Consider the following 26,050-nt stretch of genomic DNA (forward strand, 5'->3'; position numbering starts at 1 on the left):
TGAGGCCAGTTCATTGGCTATATTTAAGAGGGAGTTAGATGTGGCCCTTGTGGCTAAAGGGATCAGGGGGTATGGAGAGAAGGCAGGTACAGGATACTGAGTTGGATGATCAGCCATGATCATATTGAATGGCGGTGCAGGCTCGAAAGGCCGAATGGCCTACTCCTGCACCTATTTTTTATGTTTCTAACCTACACTGTACTCCCTCAATAGCAATAATGTCCTTCCTCAAATTAGGAGACCAAAACTGCACACAATACTCCAGGTGCAGTCTCACCAGGGCCCTGTATAACTGCAGTAGGACCCCCTTGCTCCTAAACTCAAATCCTCTCGCAATGAAGGCCAACATGCCATTAGCTTTCTTAGTAAATACTATATAGTTGGTCCACCTTTTTCAAAATGATTCAGATTATGGATCCAATCTCAAACCAATATTTTCAATTTTTGACAGAAATTTGCTAGTTAATACTAATGCATAATCAAAATTCCAATGCTAACAACAATGTTGCTGAAAGCCATTGATTAGCCAAGTGCATCCCTTGGCATGATATTACAATCTACATATGGCAAAATGAGACCAAAAATCAATAATTCTATGATCTAAACATGGTAAAAAGCCTCTTAATTCAACATTACTAAATTTGTAGTTCAGTCTGGGAAGTCACAGTGATAGCATGAAAAATGGATTACTGAATTTATCCATGAATGGATGTTCTTAGATTATGTAAGATAACTAAACTGGGTCTAAATTTAGATTGAATAGTAAAAGAGTGAAGGGTGTTTGATGAGAGCAGATATTTTTTCGAATAGCACATTGAAATACATCATTTTTCTCCCTCTTTTCCACCTCTCACCTTTACTCTTCCTGCTTGTCCATCTTCCCTGTCTCGTCCTGCACTAAGCAACCCAAGTTCTAGCTGACTGCAATTCTTCAATGACCAAGCTTTGCAGCAATTGCACTGAAACTTGAGTTCTGTTTCGTTACCATGTGCTTTCAATGATAATAAAGATATTCAGGGCTCCAACAAATACAATTATGTAAAAAAAAACAAATGGAGAGAAGTAAAGTGTTCTTTTTTTACATGGCAGCATTATGTTATTATTTGTAAATACCAAAATGCAGCATGTGGATACAGATTACCTTCGATTAGCTAAGAAAATTCTGTATATCCCCAAACAATTTAACCGGTCAGTATTCTCATAGGTTAATACACCTGTACAATGCCAATTTTGAATCCTGTGATATATTCAGCCAGTTGCTCAATCACTGTTGCAAAGTATTTTCCAATGGCCTTACCTTGCATTGAATTGAATTTTGTAAGTCAAACCATTTTGAAGGGTTGCTACCATGGAATGAAGGCCTTCCAGTCAAAGTGTGTTCTCTTTAACACACGTGGGTTGAATAAACAGTTATCGTGTACAAATTCGTCTGGTGAGAGATTTTATCAAATGTATTGCACTAATGCATCTACTAACTAATAACACTGAACTCTCTAAACATGGAAAATAGAGGAATTAACATTAGCAAGATAATGTACAGCCTGAATTCATCCTTCATAAATAATACTTTTAAAAAACCATACACAAGTAGCAAATGCATAATAGCTTAATTTATTGTTCCTAAATTTAAATAATATCTTACTTGTAAATAGGTGATTTGTTACTGCTTATTTCATGCAAATAGTGTGCTGTACATGTAATGGAGAGCTGCATTAAATTCCGGAATCACACGCTGAAGCAAAATCTGTTGAAACAATGGTAGTACAGGGTTGTATTGCAATACCACTTATTGCTAACAAGGAATCAGATGAAGAGTGTATGCATTAAAGGAGCTTTGTCACTGCATTGGGAACTTTACGAGCAGGTTTAAGTGCTAGGAACCCACCTGTACTCAAGATCCACTACACCGACTGTACGGCTAGGTTGGCACTGCAGCAGAGGAAGTATTGATTTTAGTGCCAAGGTATGTAATATATGTGGTCATTTTATAGGCAAAAAATATATAGAGGTAGATGTGCTCAGTGACACAGTGACACTAAACCCACGATGTCACGGAATACACTACCATGCATTCTTCATATTTACAAAACCAGTAAAGTGTTTGGGAAAACACTTGACCAGACTGTCTCCATTATGAGCAAACTAACCTGAAAGGGGGAGGAAAGACTTTTTGAAAACCACTTTGAGTTGTTGTTTCAATACTAAAATATTAAGTACTGCCTGAATGCTTCCCTGTTCACCTTTAATGTCGCAAGGCAGGGGTTTTGTTTTTTTTTCTTAAAAAAAAATCTTTTCTCTATCTTGTTTTTTTTTTTGTAGGTGAATAACAACATTTCTCATAGCCTGTGTTGAGAATCATGGCTGTGGCCTCCAGGTGATCCGTGACTCCTTCGTGATTTGTACGTGTCCTGATAGGGGTCAGAATACTCTTCCTCCATCAGTGGGTATTGGCCTCGGCTGTGCTGGGAACCTGAAGACAAGCGATTCCTGTTCTTCCGCGCCCTCTCACTGTGACCGTTTTCATCGGAGTGCACCAAGCGTGTTCGTTCAACGGGTATGTGTTCACCAGAGTGATTGCTGTTGCTCATTCTCTGCCCCTAGATAGCACAAAACAAAGGACTGCGTTAGCAAAACTGCTGCAACTAACATAGAAATAATTTTAGATCACTTACATAATGCAAGATAAAATTAGTACTGTAAATGCAGGAAATACTCAGTAGGTCAAGCAACCTCTCTGGAGAGGCAAACTGTTAATGTCTGAAGTTTATTGCTGAGTATTTGCTGCAATTTTTGTTTATATTAGTTTTCCAGGAATGTCAAAAATGAATTGTCGATTTCTGAATCGAAAAAGTTGTAAGGCGTGATGTAGGAACTGTGCATGAAACACAATGTAGTTAAGCTTTTATTTTGAATTCCTGCCTTTCCCGACTAATCACCTGACTAATTCTTGATGAATCACCCTTACCCTGACAAGCACCTTTGTTGATTAATTAATTGAAAGTTACAGCATGGAAACAGGCCCTTCAGCCCACTGTGTCCATGTCGACCATCAATACCTGCTCACACTAGTTCTATGTTATCCCACAATCGTATCCAGTCCCTGCACACACTATGGTCAATTTACAAAGGCCAATCAATCTGCAAATTTAATGTGGGAAGAATGCGGAGCACCTGGAGGAAACCCATGCAGTCACAGGGAGAACATGTATAATCCATACAGACAACACCCGAGGTCAGGATCGAACACGGGTAGCTAGCACTGGGAGGCAGCAGGTCTACCAGCTGAGCCACCGTGCTGCCCAAAATGTAATTAGAGCTAAAAATGGCAGTTAGCAAAATATATTACATCTAACAGTTCATCTATTCTATAGAGTCTGGTTGATTCCTTCCCCTACCAAATATCCTGCAGGCTAAAGTAGTCTTAAGCCCCAAGAAGTAGTGGAGATTTTAAAGGACTCTGGCTCCAGATTCACCTATGAGGAATAGGGAACTGATTCACCTTAAGATAATTCATCATACCAGAGAGCCAATTTCAAAAAATGTATGAGGTTTTGGTAAATTAATTTACTCGCATATGCACACAAATATCGTGGAGTTAGTTTATGATGGATTCAGCTGTACTTTGAGCAAACTAGGACATGGAACTAGAAATATTTTGTTTAAATTAATATGATAAAACACAACTCTGTAGCACTGCAGGCTTAACTTCACACTCAATTTAGTCTGTATCCCATGTTTCTAAATGATTAACACTAAATATCAATAATTAAATAGTTGAACATTGTACCTCTCAATTGAAATAACCAGCGAGGTTTCAGTGTGTTTTTGGAGAATGAAGTAAGTGCATTTAACCTCTCTGAACATGTGAATATGCAACTAATTTCAGGGATAATTATTATCACTTTAATGAGAGATGCTAATTGTGGCTCTCACTCCCTGGACTTTCATTAAAAATGCGCGGCTTTGAAGTCGTGTTAAATGAGAGAGAAGAATTGGTCTTTGCCTGCCATACTGCAGTCAAATTAATTAGGTTCCAATCAATTACAGAATGTTATGTTCTATGAATTTATTGTTTTTACACTCCAATATGTAGCCTGATGCAGACACTTACATTTTTCCAATGTTTTCTGTTTCATTCAATTTGATGTCTCACTATAAATGTGGATAGAATCGGTATAACTGTTATTTGGAGTTCCTCTATTTTAGCTTACAAAATGGATTTGATATACCCATGACAATGGTATGCAGCAGTCTTTACTGTTTGAGATAGGAGTGAAGTGCTCTTTGAAGTTATTCTTCTTCTCTAGAGATGGGTCTTCCCTGTAGCATTGTAATTTTAACAGGACATAAAAGTTTCACATCATCCAGAATGAAAATTCATTTGTAACCGGCGAATCTCAATTGGAAATATTTGAGCTTGCTTACCTCTCATCACTCAAAGCAAGGGAAACCAGTCCAACTATAAGTTCTTAAGTTGTTCACTTATCCACACTACCACAACTATCCAACTCAGAGAAATATCCCCAATCACAATTTTGGGCCCTTCCTTTCACTGGATCATTGATGATTTTAAGGGAAATGCAAGATAGCATTTTGGATCTGATTGTGGTTGGTGCAATATAAGAGCTAACCAAAATAATACCAGATATATAAACAATAGGCTTGATGAACAGTTGATTACTAGAAGGGCACACGTACACAAGAACTATAAATTCCTTTCCAAATTACATCACATTCAGATCTAGAAATATATCACCAATGTTTCATTGTTACTGGGTCAAAATCAGGAAGCCTGCAAACATACAAACCACATGCAATAGTCTTTCACCATCAGTACTGCACTGGCACAAGACGGCCAATCACCAATATCTTCTCAGAAGAATTTGAGATGGGGAGCAATTGCATGCTCTGTCAGAGATAGTGATATTTCATGAAATAATAAAATAATGAACCAGCTTATAAAGTTATTGAATGCATCAGATCACATTGTTTACTGACCCACAGAAAAATCATATTAAGGGAAGGAATTGGTCTGGGGTTTATTGTCTCAGATATAGCACCTGATCTGATCTGTGGGTCAGGGAATAAATTGGGCCCAGGTTAGGATGTTGTATTGGCACACAAGGCTAAAAAGAAATTGCCAAGATATGATGAATTAGAGTAGCCAGTCATGAAGTCATTCAGTCCCTGGAGCCAGTCCCATTTCAAGTGATGGATAATCCTCCAATAGCATAAATCAGTGCATAAACAATAAAGGTGCAATTAGTGGAACTGAGAAATGGGAAAGGGGTAGCAACACTTATAGGGGTGTATTATAGACCGCCAAATGGGGAGCGAGAATTGGAAGAGCAAATATGTAAGGAGATTGCAGATATTAGTAGTAAGCACAAGGTAGTGATTGTGGGAGATTTCAATTTTCCACACATAGACTGGGAAACACATTCTGTAAATGGGCTGGATGGGTTGGAGTTTATAAAATGTGTGCAGGATAGTTTTTTGCAGCAATACATAGAAGTACCTACTAGAGAAGGGGCGGTGCTGGAACTCCTGTTAGGAAATGAGACGGGTCAGGTGGCAGAGGTATGCGTTGGGGAACAGTTCGGGACCAGTGATCACAATACCATTAGTTTCAATATAATTATGGAGAGGGTCAGAACTGGACCTAGGGTTGAGATTTTTGATTGGAGAAAGGCTAACTTTGAGGAGATGCGAAAGGATTTAAAAGGAGTGAATTGGGACATTTTGTTTTATGGGAAAGATGTGGAAGAGAAATGGAGTACATTTAAAGGTGAAATTTTAAGAGTACAGAATCTTTATGTCCCTGTTCGGTTGAAAGGAAATAGTAAAAATCGGAAAGAGCCATGGTTTTCAAGGGCAATTGAACACTTGGTTCAGAAAAAGAGGGAGATCTACAATAATTATAGGCAGCATGGAGTAAATGAGGTGCTTGAGGAGTATAAAGAATGTAAAAAGAATCTTAAGAAAGAAATTAGAAAAGCTAAAAGAAGATATGAGGTTGCTTTGGCAAGTAAGGTGAAAGTAAACCCAAAGGGTTTCTACAGCTATATTAATAGCAAAAGGATAACGAGGGATAAAATTGGTCCATTAGAAAGTCAGAGTGGACAGCTATCTGCAGAGCCAATAGAGATGGGGGAGATATTGAACAATTTCTTTTCTTCGGTATTCACCAAGGAGAAGGATATTGAATTATGTGAGGTAAGGGAAACAAGTAGAGTAGCTATGGAAACTATGAGATTCAAAGAAGAGGAAGTACTGACAATTTTGAGAAATATAAAAGTGGATAAGTCTCCAGGTCCGGACAGGATATTCCCTAGGACATTGAGGGAAGTTAGTGTAGAAATAGCAGGGGCTATGACAGAAATATTTCAAATGTCATTAGAAACGGGAATAGTGCCGGAGGATTGGCGTACTGCGCATGTTGTTCCATTGTTTAAAAGGTCTAAGAGTAAACCTAGCAATTATAGACCTGTTAGTTTGACGTCAGTGGTGGGCAAATTAATGGAAAGGATACTTAGAGATAATATATATAAGCATCTGGATAAACAGGGTCTGATTAGGAACAGTCAACATGGATTTGTGCCTGGAAGGTCATGTTTGACTAATCTTCTTGAATTTTTTGAAGAGGTTACTCAGGAAATTGATGAGGGTAAAGCAGTGGATGTTGTATATATGGACTTCAGTAAGGCCTTTGACAAGGTTCCTCATGGAAGGTTGGTTAAGAAGGTTCAATGGTTGGGTATTAATGGTGGAGTAGCAAGATGGATTCAACAGTGGCTGAATGGGAGATGCCAGAGAGTAATGGTGGATGGTTGTTTGTCAGGTTGGAGGCCAGTGACTAGTGGGGTGCCACAGGGATCTGTGTTGGGTCCACTGTTGTTTGTCATGTACATCAACGTTCTGGATGATGGTGTGGTAAATTGGATTAGTAAGTATGCAGATGATACTAAGATAGGTGGGGTTGTGGATAATGAAGTAGATTTTCAAAGTCTACAGAGAGATTTATGCCAGTTGGAAGAGTGGACTGAAAGATGGCAGATGGAGTTTAATGCTGATAAGTGTGAGGTGCTACATCTTGGCAGGACAAATCAAAATAGGACGTACATGGTAAATGGTAGGGAATTGAAGAATGCAGGTGAACAGAGGGATCTGGGAATAACTGTGCACAGTTCCCTGAAAGTGGAATCTCATGTAGATAGGGTGGTAAAGAAAGCTTTTGGTGTGCTGGCCTTTATAAATCAGAGCATTGAGTATAGAAGTTGGGATGTAATGTTAAAATTGTACAAGGCATTGGTGAGGCCAATTCTGGAGTATGGGGTACAATTTTGGTCGCCTAATTATAGGAAGGATGTCAACAAAATAGAGAGAGTACAGAGGAGATTTACTAGAATGTTGCCTGGGTTTCAGCAACTAAGTTACAGAGAGAGGTTGAACAAGTTAGGGCTTTATTCTTTGGAGCACAGAAGGTTAAGGGGGGACGATAGAGGTCTTTAAAATGATGAGAGGGATAGACAGAGTTGACGTGGATAAGCTTTTCCCACTGAGAGTAGGGAAGATTCAAACAAGGGGACATGACTTGAGAATTAAGGGACTGAAGTTTAGGGGTAACATGAGGGGGAACTTCTTTACTCAGAGTGGTGGCTGTGTGGAATGAGCTTCCAGTGAAGGTGGTGGAGGCAGGTTCGTTTTTATCATTAAAAATAAATTGGATAGTTATATGGACGGGAAAGGAATGGAGGGTTATGGTCTGAGCGCAGGTATATGGGACTTGGGGAGAATACGTGTTCGGCACGGACTAGAAGGGTCGAGATGGCCTGTTTCCGTGCTGTAATTGTTATATGGTTATATTATAGTGCAAACATTAGTAAAAATAAATATGTAGTTATCATCAGATCCCTATAGGATACAGAGTTAGTCAAATCTTAGAGTTATTCATTTCACAGCCAGATGGCTCGTTCTTGCCAATAGATCCATGATTTTTTTTGTCGCAACTAAAATTATACATCATCAATCAATTAAGGTTAATTGTTTTACTACCTGTGCCATTCCAACACTGTGGACTGCATGGCCTCCCTTCTTCCCATACAATTATTTTTTATTTATTTGCAGAATGTGGATTTCACTGGTTAAACCAGTATATATTCCCCTCCCAAAGGTCATAGGACTGAGGAGATAGACACAAAATGCTGGAGTAACGCAGCGAGACAGGCAGCATCTCTGGAGAGGTGACGATCCAGACTCAAGAAGGATCTCGACCCAAAATGTCACCCATTCCTTCTCTTCAGAGATGCTGCCTGTCCCACTGAGTTACTCCAGCATGTTGTGTCTGTCTCCGCAGTCCGATGACACTTTGGGAAATGGTTGAACTTTTACTTGACCCACGGAGTTACTCCAGCACTTTTACAACAGGTTAATTGTTTAATAATTGAAACAAGCTTTTTACTTTCAGGTTCATTTCATTAATTGAATTTAAATTACCAGCCACTGTTGCTGGAACTGAACAGGACTATGAACATTTCAAGAAATAAATGTGAGTCGCACAAGATGTAAGTGGCATATTAAAGATTACATGTGGTTGATTGGATCAGTTGTTTCCTTTGAATTTAAATGGCATTTTTTTTAAAGCCGAAGGATACCTTTCTGTATCTAAAACGTAGAACAGAAGAAGCATTTTACAAGGTTATAGATAGAAGGGGTGAGAACAGCACCTGGCACAATATAGAGTTCATTAGAACGCTGACAAAAATGTCTTAAGTGTGTGTGGGTTGGGATTAGATTCATTGAGTGAGTAACACCATATATGTGATTAGTGAGTTAATCTTTGCACCTGGGTACGAGAATTTGCAGTTTTCAATTGCCTGAATTGAAGCATGGGTCATGGCTTACTTTGCCCTGTTAATTCCACAGGTAACCACATTGTCTGTGTTCATACCTGTAACCCAGAGATAGCTGAGGGATATGTTGACAGTGCAGTACTACCTAAGTTCCGGTCCAGCAATGGATTCAGTGGTGCGCTGCTGGGGGTGTGCGTCGCACGCCAGTATGTTTCAAGATACTCTGCCAAATGCTCACATGCATCCTCTAATTGGTTTTCATCTAGGATAACATCAAACATGTCCTGTCGAATGAAGACAACATTTTTTAGACACATTTTTCGAAGCCAACTACAAATATAAACATAATAATAGGAAACACAACTTAAAAGATGCAATTGTATATTGTCACAAAATATTTTTCTTTGAATTGCTTACAATGACCTAGAGAATTAGTTAAGGTGTAACACAGATACAAATGATCATATGGAGTGCAATAAACATCTTTATGTGATGTGAACAGTGATTTAATGTGCACAGTTGGCTTGGTTGCTGAGATTTTGACATTTTGGTGTTGATTTTGGCTCCAGTGTACTTGTTCCCATTTATGGAATGATCACACAGTGCATCACTCTATAGTGTATCACCCCTGCCACAATATTGTGTGTGAATTTTTTTTTTTACATATGTAAGCAGGTAGAAATATTTCAAGAGTATTTCAACATTATTAGTGGAGCAAAGAAATCTGGGGATAGAAATCCACAAACCACTAAATGTAGTGGCACAGGTTAATAAGGCCATAAAATACAAACTATTCCGCTTATTTCTAAAAGATTAGCATGGTAAAGCAGGAGAATTGTTTCAGGTTTTGAGCAAACATACGTTCATGGAGTAATGTAAACAGATCTGATTTACTTTTCATCAGCCTGAAGAAAAGGTGCTAAATGATTTGCACATAGAAGCCTGTTCTGAGCTATCACTATTTCAAAGACTTTTCCTTAATTATGGCCTGATAACAGCGAAAAGATGAATACTTAAATTTTGGAAACATACATCAGTCCCTACTCTTAAGATGTGGATTATAAACATGTCCGATTTGCTACATCTTGAAAATATTAGACTTGTCTTGGCGGAAAAACCAGATCATTTTTCCAAGACATGGACACCATTCATTGATTTATAACAAGGATAGTATGGCGCAACACAACTTTGGATTGAAATCTAATTACGGGTTGGGTGAGGTGGGTGGGGAGGGATGAGAGGCAGGTATATCACCACTTTTTTCTCTCTTATTCTTTTTGTCCTTTCATTTTTTTTCTATTCCTCTCTTCTTTCTTTTATTCATTCTTTGGCTACACTGGTAGTCTAGGGGTTCTATCTTTGCACATCTCACTTTTTCTCTTTCTTGCTTTTTCTCCTTTCTTTTCTTCTAATTCAAAGCAAAAAAGTTTAAAATTGAAACTGTACAATAATTGTATAAATTTATATGCCGTTGATTCGATTTTTATGCATTTGCTTCTAATAAATAAAAAAAATGATTTGTACATAGGGCACCTAAACTGATGTATCGTAACTACCAGGGAGTTGATCTTTTCCAGAACTGGGAATGTTGAGGGAAAGGATGTTTCCATTTGTAAATGATTCCTATTTCTGGGTCATACATGCAGATTAGCCAAAGATAAATCCAAAGGAAATTTATGAAAAAGCTCTTTAGCCTGGACAAATTGAATGACTCAGCATTGATGCATTTAAGGGAAATGAGATAACCATGTAAAGAGATGGGGGAGAAGGATATGTTCATGGGATTAGATGAAACAGGACGGAAGGAGCTTCCCATGAAACATAAACATGATACAAGCAAGATGTTCTGAATGACCCAAAATAGTTTTGTTTAGTTCAGAGATACAGCGCGGAAACAGGCCCTTCGGCTCACCGAGTCCACACCAACCAGCCTTACCCCACACATAAACATGACCCTACACTCACTGGCGACAATTTTACATACACAAGTCAATTAAACTGCAAACCTGTGCTTCTTTGGAATGTGGGAGGAAACCAAAGGTCTCGGAGAAAACCCATGTGGAGAACGTACAACCTCCATACAGACAAGCACCCATAGCCAGGATCGAACCCAGGTCTCTGGCACTGTAGGGCAGTAGCTCTACTGCTACGCCACCGTGCCGCACATTTTGTGTAACACCAACAATACTTTGTACAGTACATTTAAACTTCCAAGACAATTAACTGAGATGTAAACAAAGATGAATGATAAAGTTTAAAATTAAGAAACCGGAGGGAGGGCTAATCTAAAACGTGTTCAAGATCAAGCAATATAAACAGGATCTCATAGATCTCAAGACAGGGATAAAATGGCGGAGGATTCCAGGGCAGGGTTCAAAGAGTGATCATTATCAGTTTCGGCTGTGCATTGATTGTAGATTATTGCACAGTCAGTGGAATATAATTAGAATAGAATTAGGGTATGAGAGCAAATTGAGTCATACAGCATAGAAACAGCCCCTTCAGCCCAACTTGTCCACATCAACTAAGATACCCCATCTACGGTTGTCCCATTTCCTGTGTTTGCCCTCTAAACCTTTCCTATCCATGTATCTGTTCAAATGTCTTTTGGAAGTTGTTATTGTACCTGCCTCTTGGGACTCATTTCATATATCCACCACTTGCTGTATGAAAAAGCTGCCCCTCAGGTTTGAATACATTTTTTCTCCCCTCACCTTAAACCCATGGCCTCTAATTCTTGATTCCCTTACCCTGGACAAAAGACTAGAATCATTCAACATATCTATGCCCCTCATGATTTTATACACCTCCATAAGACCACCCCTTGGTCTCATGGGTTTCAAGGAATAAAGTCCTACCTTGCTCAACCTCTCCCTTTAGCTTAGGCCATTGAGTGAAGGCAACATCCTTCTCAACACTTTGCACTTCAGTTTCCAGCTCAATGGCATCTTTCCTATAGCAGAGTGAGCAAAACTGCACATAATATTCCAAGTGTGCCCTCGGGAACATATAGGTTGTGGGGCTGGTGAATATGCACACGAGAGCTTGGGACTGGGAATGAGGTTAGAAAATGGGGTCCAGCAAGTTGAACACTCAGACACTGAGGAAAACATGGGAGCAATTGTTAATCCATTGCACTGATTTTACCCAATCTATTTTAAGTAGATTATTCAGTGCTGAATTTAAATGCAGTTCATAAATGATGGCTGTATGAATAGGATTTTGAGTGAATTTTTATCCTGTTCCACTCATAGTCACTCTTACTAAGAACTAGTTGTTACTAACTCACAACTAGCTCTGAAAGTTATAATAATAATGACAATGTTGTTCTCTTTTAAGTTTATGTGATTAAAACTTAGTCTAAATGGACAAATGATTCATGGTCAAATTCGAATATCATATAATTATTTGCAGGGATCTAGATTGCAGAACTATTTGAAAAGGAGGAAGTGTGTTGGGATGTAATTTCACACATTCTAGTTACTTTACTTTGTGGAGGATAACAAGTACTTGGCTACTCGTATAACAAGTATAACAAATACATAAGAAATATTGCCATCTATCTCAGCAATTGCTGAACTAGTACATACTGGAGGGCACTGCGCCAGTTTATCTGCTGCCACCAACTGGACATTGAGGTTTTTACTCTGTGACTTTCCTCGGGACTTTATCAACCTCTGCAGGACCTGGTGAAAACAAAGAAAATTATTCAGTCAACAAAAGTTAGGATTTACAAGATTGAAGCATTCAAGGCATTACGGGTTAGATTCTAAAGCAAAAGTAAATTTTAAGGCAGAGAGCAACGTGTTCTTCCACTGTAAAGACATCTCAAATAACCTCAAAGATAGAAGTATTCACAAATATAGGGTGCAACATAACTTTGAAAATAAATGGTTTCAGGACCTGGTGAGGGGTGTGTAAAGATACGAAGTAGGTATATCCCTTTTATCTTATTTTTCTTGCTTATATCTTTTGCTCTATTTTTCTTCATTTTTCTTTTTTTTTCTCTTTGATTTTCTTTTTATCTCTTTTCATGTTTTACGTTTCTACGGGTCTCTCTTGATCACTCTTTCACGCACTTACTATCCTATCTAACTCTCTCTACTTTCCTTGTTTTTAAGGTTTAAAATAAGAAGTGGTACAGGAAATGTATTATGTTATTTTTGGCTTATATCGCTGTAATGTACATTACTTATAATAAATAAAATATTAAAAAAAAAAAGAAAAAAGATAGAAATATTCAGATTGTCACTGCACCTTTGCACGGTCCTAATCCTGGTTATTGCGTTTTAGAGCATCTCTCCCTGCATATGCCCTGTGCAACAAACCTGCAACCTCACCTGTCTTTGGTAGCCATTAAGCTCCTAACGATTTCAAGGCTCTGCTATTACGGTCACTCCATGAGATGGAGTAGGCTACAAACTTGCCCGCAGGCTGACCTATGGTGGATACCCCCCATCAGTTAACCTTCTATAACTAATCCCGTTCATCACTACTGGCCACTACAACCTTCAATGCCATGACAGTTCAAGAACTTGCCCAGATACTTTTTTTAATGTTGTGAAAGTACCTGCCTTAACTACCCATTCAGATAATGCATTCCAGACTCAAACCATGCTCTTGGTGAAAAGGTTCGTCCTCGGCTGACAAGGATTTGAATTATTCAATAAACAAATAAAATTATTGATAAAACATAACAATTATAAATACACCTAAAACACAAATATCTGAAATAAATTAATTAAATCATGACTTAAATTAATTAAAGTAAACCACCTTCTTTCATTTCCATTCTTTGTAAATTGATAGTGTGCACCAGCCATGAAGTAGGCAATCAGTACCTTGGGAGTCATAGAGCCATACAGCACAGGAACAGGCCCTTCAGCCCAACTTACCCATGCTGACCAAGATGCCCCATCTACGTTAGTCCCACCTCTCTGCATTTGGCCCTTATCTCTCTAAACCTTTCCTATCCATGTACCTGTCCAAATGCCTTTTAAATTAAGGGACAGAAGTTTAGGGGTAACATGAGGGTGGAACTTCTTTACCCAGAGAGTGGTAGCTGTGTGGAATGAGCTTCCAGTGGAAGTGGTGGAGGCAGGTTCGATTTTATCATTTAAAAATAAATTGGATAGGTATATGGACGGGAAAGGAATGGAGGGTTATGGTCTGAGTGCAGGTAGATGGGACTAGGTGAGAATAAGTGTTCGGCACGGACTAGAAGGGCCGAGATGGCCTGTTTCCGCGCTGTAATTGTTATATGGTTATAACTGTTGTTATAGTACCTGCCTAAGCTACCTCCTCTGGCAGTCTCATTCCATATGCTCACTCAGCCGAGTGAAAAAATTGCCTCTCAGTTTCCTATTAAATCTTTCCCCTCTCCCCTTAAACCCATGTCCTCTGGAGGAAACCCCTCCCTGGACTCAGATGACTAAACATGTGCATGTCTAACCTCTAGCACATTCTGCACTACAGCAGGCCCATGCAGAAGTTCATAACGAACTCGTGCAGTTACTGCTCCTAGTCAGAAATCCCATTTGGACCCACCAGATGGCTGTCAATGCCATCCAATCCATTGTTCCCGGCACTCCAACATTGCCTTTCTGCTATAGGAAAAAACTGCAGATGCTGGTTTCAACCTAAGATAGACACAAAAAGCTGGAGTAACTCAGCAGGTCAGGCAGCACCTTTGGAGAAAAGGAATATTTTTTATGTTTCGGGTCGCAGAAGGGTCTCGACCCGAATCGTCATCTATTCCAGAGTCAAGTCAAGTTTATTCGTCACATACACATACGAGATGTGCAGTGAAATGAAAAGTGGCAATGCTCGCGGACTTTGTGCAAAAAACAAACAAACTACAAACAAAATGGAACAGAATCACACATTCTTTTACATATTACATATTGTGGGAGGAAGGAAAAAGGAAACAAAAACAGCAATTAAAAAAAAAACCAGTAGAATCGTACAGTAAAGTTAGTCCCTGGTGAGGTAGGAGTTTACAGTCCTAATGGCCTATTGGAAGAAACTCCTTCTCAACCTCTCCGTTCTCACAGCATGGCAACGGAGGCGTTTGCCTGACCGCAGCAGCTGGAACAGTCCATTGCAGGGGTGGAAGGGGTCTCCCATGATCTTATTGGCTCTGGAGTTGCACCTCCTGATGTATAGTTCCTGCAGAGGGGCGAGTGAAGTTCCCATAGTGCGTTCGGCCGAATGCACTACTCTCTGCAGAGCCTTCTTGTCCTGGGCAGAGCAGTTCCCAAACCAAATCGTGATATTTCCACGGCCGCTGAGCAGAAGCACTGGAGGTTCCTCAGAGACACTCTGAATTTCCTCAATTGCCTGAGGTGGTAAAGCCGCTGTCTTGCCTTACTCACGAGTGCTGCAGCGTGTGATGTCCATGTCTTATCCTCAGAGATGTGGACTCCCAGGAATTTAAACAGCTCACCCTATCCACAGTATCCCCATTTATCCTCAATGGTGTGTACGTCCTCGGTTGATGTGCCCTCCTAAAGTCCACGATCAGCTCCTTAGTTTTTTTGATGTTCAAGAGGAGGCTGTTGTCCTGACACCAGAGTGCTAGATCAGCCACCTCCTCCCGGTAGGCCTTCTCATCGTTGTCTGAGATCAGGCCCACCACCACTGTGTCATCAGCAAACTTGATTATTGAGTTGGAGCTGAACCTAGCCACACAGTCATGTGTGTACAGGGAGTACAGTAGGGGGCTGAGGATGCAACCCTGGGGGGACCCTGTGCTCAGGGTGAGGGACTTCAATGTATTTCACCCCATCTTGACTACCTGGGGCCTGATGGAGAGAAAGTCCAAGACCCAGGCACACAGGGAGGTGTTGAGCCCCAATTCCAGTAGCTTCTTGGCCAGTCTGGTGGGGACTATCGTGTTGAAGGCTGAACTGAAGTCTATGAACAGCATCCTCACGTAGCCCCCCTTCTGGCTGTCAAGATGAGAGAGAAGGTTGTGCAGAACCTGGGAGACCGCATCGTCCGTGGATCTGTTCGGACGGTATGCGAACTGCAACGGGTCCATGTTGCGAGGGAGGAAGGCACAGATGTGTTTCTTCACCAGCCTCTCAAAGCATTTCATGACTATATTAAATATACAATTTTAATGTTGAAATTATCTTAACAGCCTATTAATTTCTTCTGAATCTTGATTTTAAACTATTGGTTCAATATTACATTTTGGCTTCTTTTGTGACACCTTATTCACTATCAATGTCAACATTATTAAATAGCCTTCGGAAAGCTAAAGGTAGACAAAAATGCTGGAGAAACTCAACGGGTGAGGCAGCATCTATGGAGCGAAGGAAATAGGAGACGTTTCGGGTCGAGACCCTTCTTCAGACTGAAAGATAAATGTAGCTTTCCAGTGCTCCCCGCATCTGTAACATTTTTTTTTTAACTGTCTTCGGACAGTTAATTATGGAAGAGATTGGTGCCACTCCTAAACACTGCGCTCCAGCTTTCCAGAGTGTTACAGAGTCATAGAGTGATACAGTTGGAAACAGGCCCTTTGGCCCAACTTGTCCACATCCGCCAACATGTCCCAGCTACACTAGCCCCACCAATAAGGTCGGTGGGGGCGCTGCGAGATGGCTGCCCAGCCAGCAGCGTCTTCGTTATTTCTACTTTTTATTTTGGTGTGTCTAGTGTCAGTTTGGGTGTCTCTCGATATGCCTTATGTGAGGGGTGGGGGGGAGGTGAAAGTGAGGAAACCACTTTCGGCCACCTCCACCACGGAGAGGCGATTTTTTTCCATGTCGCCTCCCTCGCGGCCTAACATCATGGATTGGAGCGGCCTTTCCCGGAGTCAGGTCCGGAGCATCGGCAGCAGGTGCAGCATGGACCTTCCATCGCGGAGCGGGCAAACCCTTGCCGGGAGTCGCCAGAAAAGAGTACTGGCCTGGTATCGTTGACATCAAGAGCGGAGCTCGCTGTCAAAACATGGAGGGGACGGGGGACACAATTTTTTGGCGGTCACGCGCACATGCGTGCACACACACACGCGCACGAGGCTTCGGAGGCTCAATCCAGCGCTAAATGCAGCTCAACTCTGCCTGTCTCACCGGGTTAACTACAGCCCTGTCTGGACTGACGGGACACCAGTGCTGCTTCTCCGCGCTGGCCATATTTCCCGCAAGTCCAGGAAGACTGTAGGCTCACCTGGCAGGACAGGCAGAGTTGAGCTGGGTTTAGCGCTGTTCTCTGCGCTGGCCCGTCTGATTCCCGACCAATGATCCTATAGCGGAGGAAATTTGCTGCCGACGTCTCTGTCCACCCGCGGGGGGGGGAGGTACTCGGGAGGGGACAGGACAGAGCCGGAGACCCGGCCGGGATCGATCCTGGCTCTGGATGAAGCGCAGGTCTGTGCCACATCTCCCTCCTCCAATCACCGCGCTCTATCCTCAGTACCACCCCGCCCCCCCCACCCCACTCCACTCCTCCCTCCTCCAATCGTCGCGCTGAATCATGTCCCGCCCCCATTGCCTGCTGACCGACGTCTCTCTCGTCCAATCGGCACCATCGATCATCAGTCCCACCCCCACTGTCTCGCGGAGAGCTGAGATTTCACCGGATTTCAAAATCCGGATTACAAAAACTTGGGGGGGATGTCCCCCACCTCTCAAAACATGGAGGGGACGTGTCCCCTCTGGCCCCCCCGGATTTTCCGCCCCTGGTTGACATCATGGGACTGTGGTCTGTGGAGTTTCTAGCTGCGGGCGTGGCGTGGACTTACCATCCGGAGCCTGGGATCCCTCGCTAGGGACCGCTGGGGAAGACCTCCGACCGCCGGTCCGCGGCCGATAACATCCCGAAGCCGCGGTCTGCGGAGCTTGTAGCCGCGGGCGGGGCATGGACTTTCCATCCGGAGCCTGGGGTCCCTCACTAGGGATCGCCGGAGAACAGATCCGACCGCTGGCCTTGCGGCCTATAACTCCCTATGTCTCCCTGCTGTATGGCTCCGTAGCTCTAGTCCGACAGTTATTAAAACTAGTCTCAGTGATGGTAACCATGAACCCTCCAGATTGACAGACATAAACCCATCTGTCTTCCTTCTCCATTCGGGCCTTGTATGTTGAGACCCCACCCCACATTTACAAAAACAAAAGCTGCTGAGCAGGGAAATATTGGCCATGCAGGATTGAGTTACATGGGAAGGTAGGATAGGTTGAGACCATTTTTTCCTTTGGACTGTAGGAGGCTTGAAGGTGACCTTATTGAAGTGTTCTAGGTCATGAGAGTTATGGATAAAGTGAATGTTCACAGACTTTTTCCCCAAAGTAGAGAGAGGATTCTGAAATTTGAAGGCTTAGGATGGGAGGGGCGAGATTTAAGATAGACCTCATCAGCAACCTGTTCACACACATGGTGCATAGTTACATGGTACATGGTTAAGGATAAGGGGGAAATCTTTTAGGACCGAGATGAGAAAAACATTTTTCAAACAGAGAGTGGTGAATCTCTGGAATTCTCTGCCACAGAAGGTAGTTGAGGCCAGTTCATTGGCTATATTTAAGAGGGAGTTAGATGTGGCCCTTGTGGCTAAAGGGATCAGGGGGTATGGAGAGAAGGCAGGTACAGGATACTGAGTTGGATGATCAGCCATGATCATATTGAATGGTGGTGCAGGCTCGAAGGGCCGAATGGCCTACTCCTGCACCTATTTTCTATGTTTCTATGTTTCTATAACATCCTGAAGCCGCGGACTCCGGTAGGAAAATGCCGATTCGGGACCTCCAAGCCACGGAGTATTTTTCACCGTCCCGAGGTCGGAGTTTAGATCATCCCGACGAGAGGGCCTGTACATCGAGGGCCATCTGTAGCGCTGAGTACAGGTGGTCTATGGCCCCGACCACGGGTGAACAAGGGAGGAGGACTGGCATAACTTTGTTGCCTTCCACCACAGTGAAGAATGCTGTGGTGGATGTTTGTGTTAAATTGTATTGTGTATTGTGTGTTCTTTTAAATGTATCACTGCTGGCAAATTCATTTCATTGCATGAAATGTGCATGTGACGAATAAATTTGACTTTGACTTTGACTTTGACCTACCAGCATTTGGACAATATTCCTCCAAACCTGTCCTATCCATGTACCTGTCCGACTGTTTATTATATGTTGGGATAGTCCCTGCCTCAACTACCTCCTCTGGCAGCTTGTTCCATACACCCACCACCAAAAAATGAGCCCTCAGATTCCTATTAAATATTTTCCCCTTCATCTTAACCGATGGTCCTCAATTCACCTACTCTGGGCAAGAGACTCTGTGCATCTACCCGATCTATTCCTCTCATGATCTTATATATACCTATATAAGATCACCACTCATCCTCCTGCGCTCCAAGGAATAGAGTCCCAGCCTACTCAACCTCTCCCAGCAGCTCACACCCTCTAGACCTGGCAACATTATCGTAAATCTTTTCTGAACCCTTTCAAGCTTAACAATATCTTTCCTATAACTTGGTCTCCAGAACAGAACACAATATTCTAAATGCAGTCTCACCAACGTCTTATACAACTGCAACATGACCTCTCAACTTCTATACTCAATACTCTGACTGAAGGCCAAAGTGCCAAAAGCCTTTTTGACCACCTTATTTACCTGGAATTTGACCTTCAAGGAACCATGCACCTGTATTCTTAGATCCCTCTGCTCTATAACACTACCCAGAGGCCTACCATTTACTATGTAGGTCCTGCCCTTGTTCAACATATCAAAATGCAACACCTCACACTTCACTGTATTAATATCCATCAACTATTCCTCTGCCCACCTGGCCAAACGATCCAGATCCTGCTGCAATCATTCACAACCATCTTCACTATCTGCAAAACCACTAACTTTTGTATCATCATCAAACTTGCTAATCTTGCCCAGTATGTTCTCATACAAATCATTGATATAGATGACAAACAGTAATCTACCACTTGTCACAGGCATCCAGTCTGAGAAGCGACCTTCCACCATTCTGCTTCCTTCCATGGAGCTAATTTGCTATCCATTCAGTTATCTCTCCTTGGATCCCATGTGATCTAACCTTCCAGAGCAGCTTACCATGAGGAACCTTGTCGAACGCCTTTCTGAAGTCCATGTACACAACATCTACAGCTCTGCCTTCATCAACCTTTTTGGTCACGTCTTCAAAAAAATCAATCAGATTTGTGAGATGATCTTCCATGAACAAAACCATACTGAATATCCCTAATCAGCCCTTGCCCATCCAAATGCCCTGTATATCCTATCCTAACAGAATAATCTCCAGTAAATTACCAACTAGAGATGTTAAGCTCACCAGCCTATAGTTCCCAGCATTTTCCCTGCAGCCCTTCTTGAAAAGAGGTACAACAGTTGCCACCCTCCAGTCTTCAGGCACCTCTCCTGTATTTAAGGACGACTCATAAATTTCAACCAGGGCTCCGGCAATTTTCACTCTAGTTTCCCACAATGTCCTCGGATATATCAGATCAGGCCCTGGAGATTTGTCTACCTTCAAACACGACAGTACCTTCAGTACTTCTTTGACAGTAACCCCGACTGCTCTTAAAGCGTATCATTTGACACATTGACTTTCACATCACAATATATATATATATATCATGCTTGATTCTTCACAGCTTCTGAGGTGCCCTGACAAGCCACTTAATTGCATTAAATCATTATGTCTGGTTCAAAATGTAAACATTCCCTCTGTGAAAATAGGAACACATGCGCTAAACAACTTTCACAGCTTAATCACTTTATTAAATTTGGTCAGAGAAACTTTGTACACTTGTACTTAACGTATAAACATTTGTTTTTTGGTTTTTCCTCATTTTAGAAAGGCTGATTGGATAAGAACAGAATTTACAAGAGCCAAATAAAACCAGTGGGTAGTTTTTTGTATGTGTTTGCAATAAACAACCAAAAACAAATTTCTCCACCATTACGTTTTGTATAAATCCAGTGTTATTGAATTTATTATCTTGCTCTGTAGATTATTCTTCAAAAACATTTTCAGCTAAGGAAATGTTATTTTCAACATCAATAACAATTATCAGTAGCCGGCTGTCACCAAGCACTCGGTTAATGAAACACCCCAAACTATTTCACAGATTATGAACTGTGGTTACAAAGGCACAGTAATGTAGCCATTGTCCAACAAACAGCAATAGGATGTCTGGTCAGTTGTTTGTTCAATCAACTCAACAATTTTCTTCAGAGTACTATGAAATCTTTAACATGTGCGTGAACCAATAAAAAAATTAGAAAATCTAGATTTTTCCAAATCTAGATGGCTAGATATACTTTTGGATCTGCATGGTATGGCAAGTGTTGGTAAGGGCAAAAAGAACTTCGATTTATTATAGGTAAGCTAGTATATATTCCTTGCCTGCATGGTCATACCACAACCATAACGTTGGCCACATTTTACTAGCACATCATACTAGCCCATACCAAGTGACTTTCACCTCTGATTGCGAGTCTTTCTGCATGGAAATGGGAACTTCGACCCACCAAGTGCATACTGATCATCGATCACCTGTTCACACTAGTTCCATGTTGTCCCAAAATCTCACCAACTCCCGACACACTTGGGGGTACCTTTCTGCGGTCAATTAACCTACAAACTCACATTTCTTTGGGATGTGGGAGACAAACATAGCACCCGGTGAAAACCCACATGGTGGTTGGGATATCATGCCAACTCCACAGAGACAGCAGCCCAGATCAGACACGAACTCGGATCTCTGGCACTGTAAGACTGCAGCTTTACCAGCTGCTCCACTGTGCCACCCCACACCTTGATGGAGATGAACTGGACTACAACTGAACCACACTAAAAAAATGTAAAACATTTTATTGTTATATTTAATGGAGCAATACAGTTAAACAACCTATTTAGGAATGATGTATTTTACCTTTGGAGAAGAAACTTTAACATGGACGATGATTGGTGCGAGCGAGGTCTTGATGAGCTGGGCTGGATGATTAATGGTGTCTGCATCTAAAACAACCAACTGCAAAGTTCTGGCCAACTCAAAGATCCTCTCAATTTCACTCTGCACTTCAGCTAGTGAAAGAAAAAGTAGGGAAATCAGTTTAGTTTCTTGAACTCACCTATAAAATGTTTAAATTCAGCTTTGCTTGCTTGCATATCCAAGGACTCAAATCAAAAACAAATCAATCTGACTCGTATTGCCATGGATGGTTTCACCTGAACCATGCTTAGATAGGGAGGGCCTACTTTGTTGTCCCAAAACATTCCAATTCTCAGTGTGATCCTATTAGCCATCGGGCCTCCAATGTTGCACTGAAGAGATCCTGAAATGCCCCTGAAGCTTTGACACATGCCAAAGCCTTACCCCTAATGTCACCACCCCCTCACCCCCATAGTTCTGCCACTTGTAAAGGCTATGAAGGACACTGAATAGTTTTAAACATCTCCGAAAGTCAAAGCTACCTAAAGAATAACAAACATGAAGTGAACAATTAAAAACATAAAATTTATGATTTTTTAAGTTCAGCATTAACAATGGAAAACATTAAATACTCAAGAAAATAAGCTAAACAAAACTTAAACTTTTAATTGTGTAGCGAGGAACTGCAGATGCTGGTTTAAACCAAAGGCAGACACAAAAAGCTAGAGTAACTCAGCCGAATAGGTCCTATTCCTATTCTCCAGAGAAGCTGCCTGACCCGCTGAGTTGCTTAAACTTTTATTTGATCATTTCAGGACACAACATGCTGGTGTAGCTCAGCAGATCACGCAGCGTCACTGGAGAATATGGATAGGTGACATTTCAGTTTGAGAGGGGGTTTATGAGGCAAATGGTTGGAACAAAGGCCAGAGGTGGAAGCAGAAGGATCATTTCCTTTGTTTGATATGTTCAGCCTTACCATGCTCAATGGTCTAACCCAGCTACGGGATACATTTGCAATTTCCCCGGCATGAAGGCTTAAAAATCTCAGCATATTTCCCATTTCAAAAGTTCCAGTGGATAATATCCACTCTTCACTGTTCTCTCACACAGCACCTCCTTTAAGACCATGTTTTAATCACAACCCACCAAAATATATGTCTTGGCACCATTACCCCTCACCTCCCATCCAGAGGATTTGAGCTCACTCATTCCTGATAGTATTCTTTGGTGCTACTAAGAATTATTAAAAGAGGAAATCGGAATTTCAGTTTTTATATATTTACTGTGTAATTTGTCAGCCATTTATGTTAAAATGGCTGGAGATTTTATTACTTATGAGACTGGTTGGCCACTCAATTTATATTCATTTACTGGTCTGTAGAAATTATATTGCTTTAATAATTTTAACCTATGCAGGCATGCCTAGACATCGGAATAGCTGAAACATGCCCCTGTCCCACTTAGGAAACTTGAACGGAAACCTCTGGAGAATTTGCGCCCCACCCAAGGTTTCTGTGCGGTTCCCGGAGGTTCCCGGAGGTTTTTGTCAGTCTCCCTGCCTGCTTCCACTACCTGCAACCTCCGGGAACCGCACGGAAACCTTGGGTGGGGCGTAAAGTCTCCAGAGGTTTCCGTTCAGGTTTCCGAAGTGGGACAGGGGTATAGAGTGGATTTACACTACAGACCATCTGCAGATTCCAAGTTAGGATTTTGAAATGGGACTGTTTAAATCTTCATTGTATGAATTTGCTTCATGCTGCTCTATGCTTAGTGGATTAGATCCAAGCTTTGAAGTTGCGGCAGTTTGCTGCATGTTCTTTTAACATTTAATCATTCCCTTCGAGAGCAATCTATGTTGCACCTCAGCTGGAAATAGAAGCATTTCAGGAAATATTAGTGAACATTTGAAGCATTTCAGGAAATATTAGTGAATATTTGATGCAACGTTGCATGTGATTGACAGCAGTTGAACATATGAAATTGATGGACAGGAAAAGAAGCAGTAGTCAATCATGCCTGATCCAATCACTTTGGTGGCAGAGAATCGAGACTAAAATACTTCCTTCCGTCCTTCAATCATTCTTGACTGCCTCAACTACTGACTGTGCTGCTGCATCTTCCCACACGCCACAGCATATCAGCCACCCGTCACCCATTGGATTTCAAAATATGTGTATGGAGGAACTGCAGATGCTGGTTTAAACCGACGATAGATACAAAATGCTGGAGTAACTCAGCGGGACAGGCAGCATCTCTGGGGAGAAGGAATGGGGGATGTTGCGGGTCGAGTCTGAAGAAAGGTTACTCCAGCATTTTGTGTCTATCTTCGTATTACAAAATATGTTTGGCTTCCACCTTTGAATTGAATTGAATTTATTTGTCATTCAGACCTTTCGGTCTGAACGAAATTTCGTTTCCCTGCAGTCATACATATAATAAAAATGACAAAAACACACAATCAACACAAATTTAACATCCACCACAGTGAGTTCACCAGGCACCTCCTCACTGTGATGGAAGGCAAAATCTTAAAATCTCTGTCTCTTCCCTCTTTGTTCTCCCTCTGCACCGAGGCGATCCAGGCTCCAGATGTTGTGACCCCACCGGGTGATGGTAAGTCCTGCGGCTCAACCGTGCTCCGCGAACGGGCCTGTTCAAACTCCGCGGGTGGTCGCTGCCGCCGCCGCCACCGCCACAGCTCCGAGGCCGAGTCGGGAAGCCGACTAGATTAGATTAGATGGACATTTCCACCCTGTTTCAGGTCAAACGCTGCTCAAGTGTATAACTTTGTCCTTGTTACCCTTGGAGTTGACAATTTGAATAGTCACTACGATAACTTTACAACATCATCCAAAATATTCTGCCTGTGTCATAAGATGCAACATGTTCTATTCACCAGTCACCACTATTTCCTTTGCTCCATAGATGCTGCTGCACCCGCTGAATTTCTCCAGCACTTTTGTCTACCTTCGATTTTCCAGCATCTGCAGCTCCTTCTTAAACACCACTATACTTGCTGATCTATGCTGGAAAAGCTGTGCCCCAATTTCAGGCTTCACTGTTGTGAAAAAATCTCTCCCCCCCCCCCCCCCCCCCCATCTTTAATATCCCACCGGTTTGCTATACTCCCAAATCTGTGTTTTCCTCCAATTCAACCCTGTTGATCATTCCTTGTGATCATTGGCATCCATGCACTTTGCTCCCTGAGAGCTTGAATTCCCGCTTTAAAACTTTTCCACCTCTCTAGCTCTCTTTTCCCCTTCAATGCTCATTGAAATCTCTCCGACAGAGTTTTTGATCAACTCCCACATACTGTATCTCATGTGGTCAATTGTAAAAAAAATAATTAATCTCACTCCTGCTAAATAGCATGATATTTTGACAACTTAAAAGCACAGTATAATTGTGAGTTATTGTCGTGGAACAATATAATTACTTAAAGGAGATAGCTGTGGTGCATCTTGGAATGCACGTCAAAGCACTTTGAATAAGTTTATTTTTCATACATTTATGGAATATGCGCATCATGAAACCTTCTTGAACCACTGCAATCCTTATGATAAAGGTACTCACAGAAGACTACTGGGGGAGGGGGGGGGGGGATTTTCAATATGAAGACCAAATAACATTAAAGAAAGCCAGGGTGATTAGTAACTCTGGGGAATTTACAATGGGGGACTCGCATAGACCCGCTTTCAATAGTACAACTAGGTGAGTCAGGTTATAGATTTGGGAGATGTTGCCTAAAGAGTCTTGGTGAATTATTGGCGTGTGTTTTGTAAATGTTGCATTCATGCCGCCACATCAATGAAGTGAATAGGAAAGTGGGTAGAGTGCTGATCTCGAGGGACACAATATATACACACTGAACTTTTTTTAATTGTTCATTATATTGTTTAGAATATACTTGCAACAATCTTACTTGCAGCAGCAGTTTACAATATAATGCACTGCTGCAAGTAAGAATTTCATTGTTCTGACTGCGACATATCACTATAAAACACCCTTGACTCTTGCTTTGTTTTGAAATCAAGTTTCTTGAGCGTTATGGAAACCGCACTCATCCAGAAAAGTGAAGATTATTCAGTCACAGTTCTGACTTTAACTTCGAAGATCATGGAAAGGTTCTGGGTTGTAAGGATGTCAATCATTCATCCGAGTATTTGAAATGTTAAAAATAAAACCTACAGATACTGGAAATCTGAAATAAAGGCAATAGGTTGTCAAATATTCAGCAATTCTGGCAGAGTCTGTGGAGAGAGAAACAGATATAAGGTTTCA

The 26,050-nt window shown here is 41.6% G+C and overlaps 1 protein-coding gene across 3 annotated transcripts in view; it reads right to left on the reverse strand.

Moving 5' to 3' along the window:
- Positions 1-1,081: 1,081 nt before the first annotated feature.
- The window catches only part of cacnb4 (calcium voltage-gated channel auxiliary subunit beta 4), a 207,998-nt gene continuing 183,029 nt past the window's right edge, over positions 1,082-26,050 (reverse strand). For 2 of the 3 annotated variants that reach the window (XM_033024808.1, XM_033024809.1), the window contains 4 exons: positions 21,767-21,918; positions 12,443-12,538; positions 8,951-9,136; positions 1,082-2,597 (listed from right to left, as the gene is read on the reverse strand). In XM_033024808.1, coding sequence (XP_032880699.1) covers positions 2,337-2,597; positions 8,951-9,136; positions 12,443-12,538; positions 21,767-21,918 — 695 coding nt within the window. In that variant the 3' untranslated portion in view covers positions 1,082-2,336. The remainder of the gene's footprint in view (positions 2,598-8,950; positions 9,137-12,442; positions 12,539-21,766; positions 21,919-26,050) is intronic. The other variant, XM_033024811.1, reaches the window with a different exon arrangement.

The sequence above is a fragment of the Amblyraja radiata genome, chromosome 7 (assembly GCF_010909765.2).
Source record: "Amblyraja radiata isolate CabotCenter1 chromosome 7, sAmbRad1.1.pri, whole genome shotgun sequence".
Lineage (NCBI taxonomy): Eukaryota > Metazoa > Chordata > Chondrichthyes > Rajiformes > Rajidae > Amblyraja > Amblyraja radiata.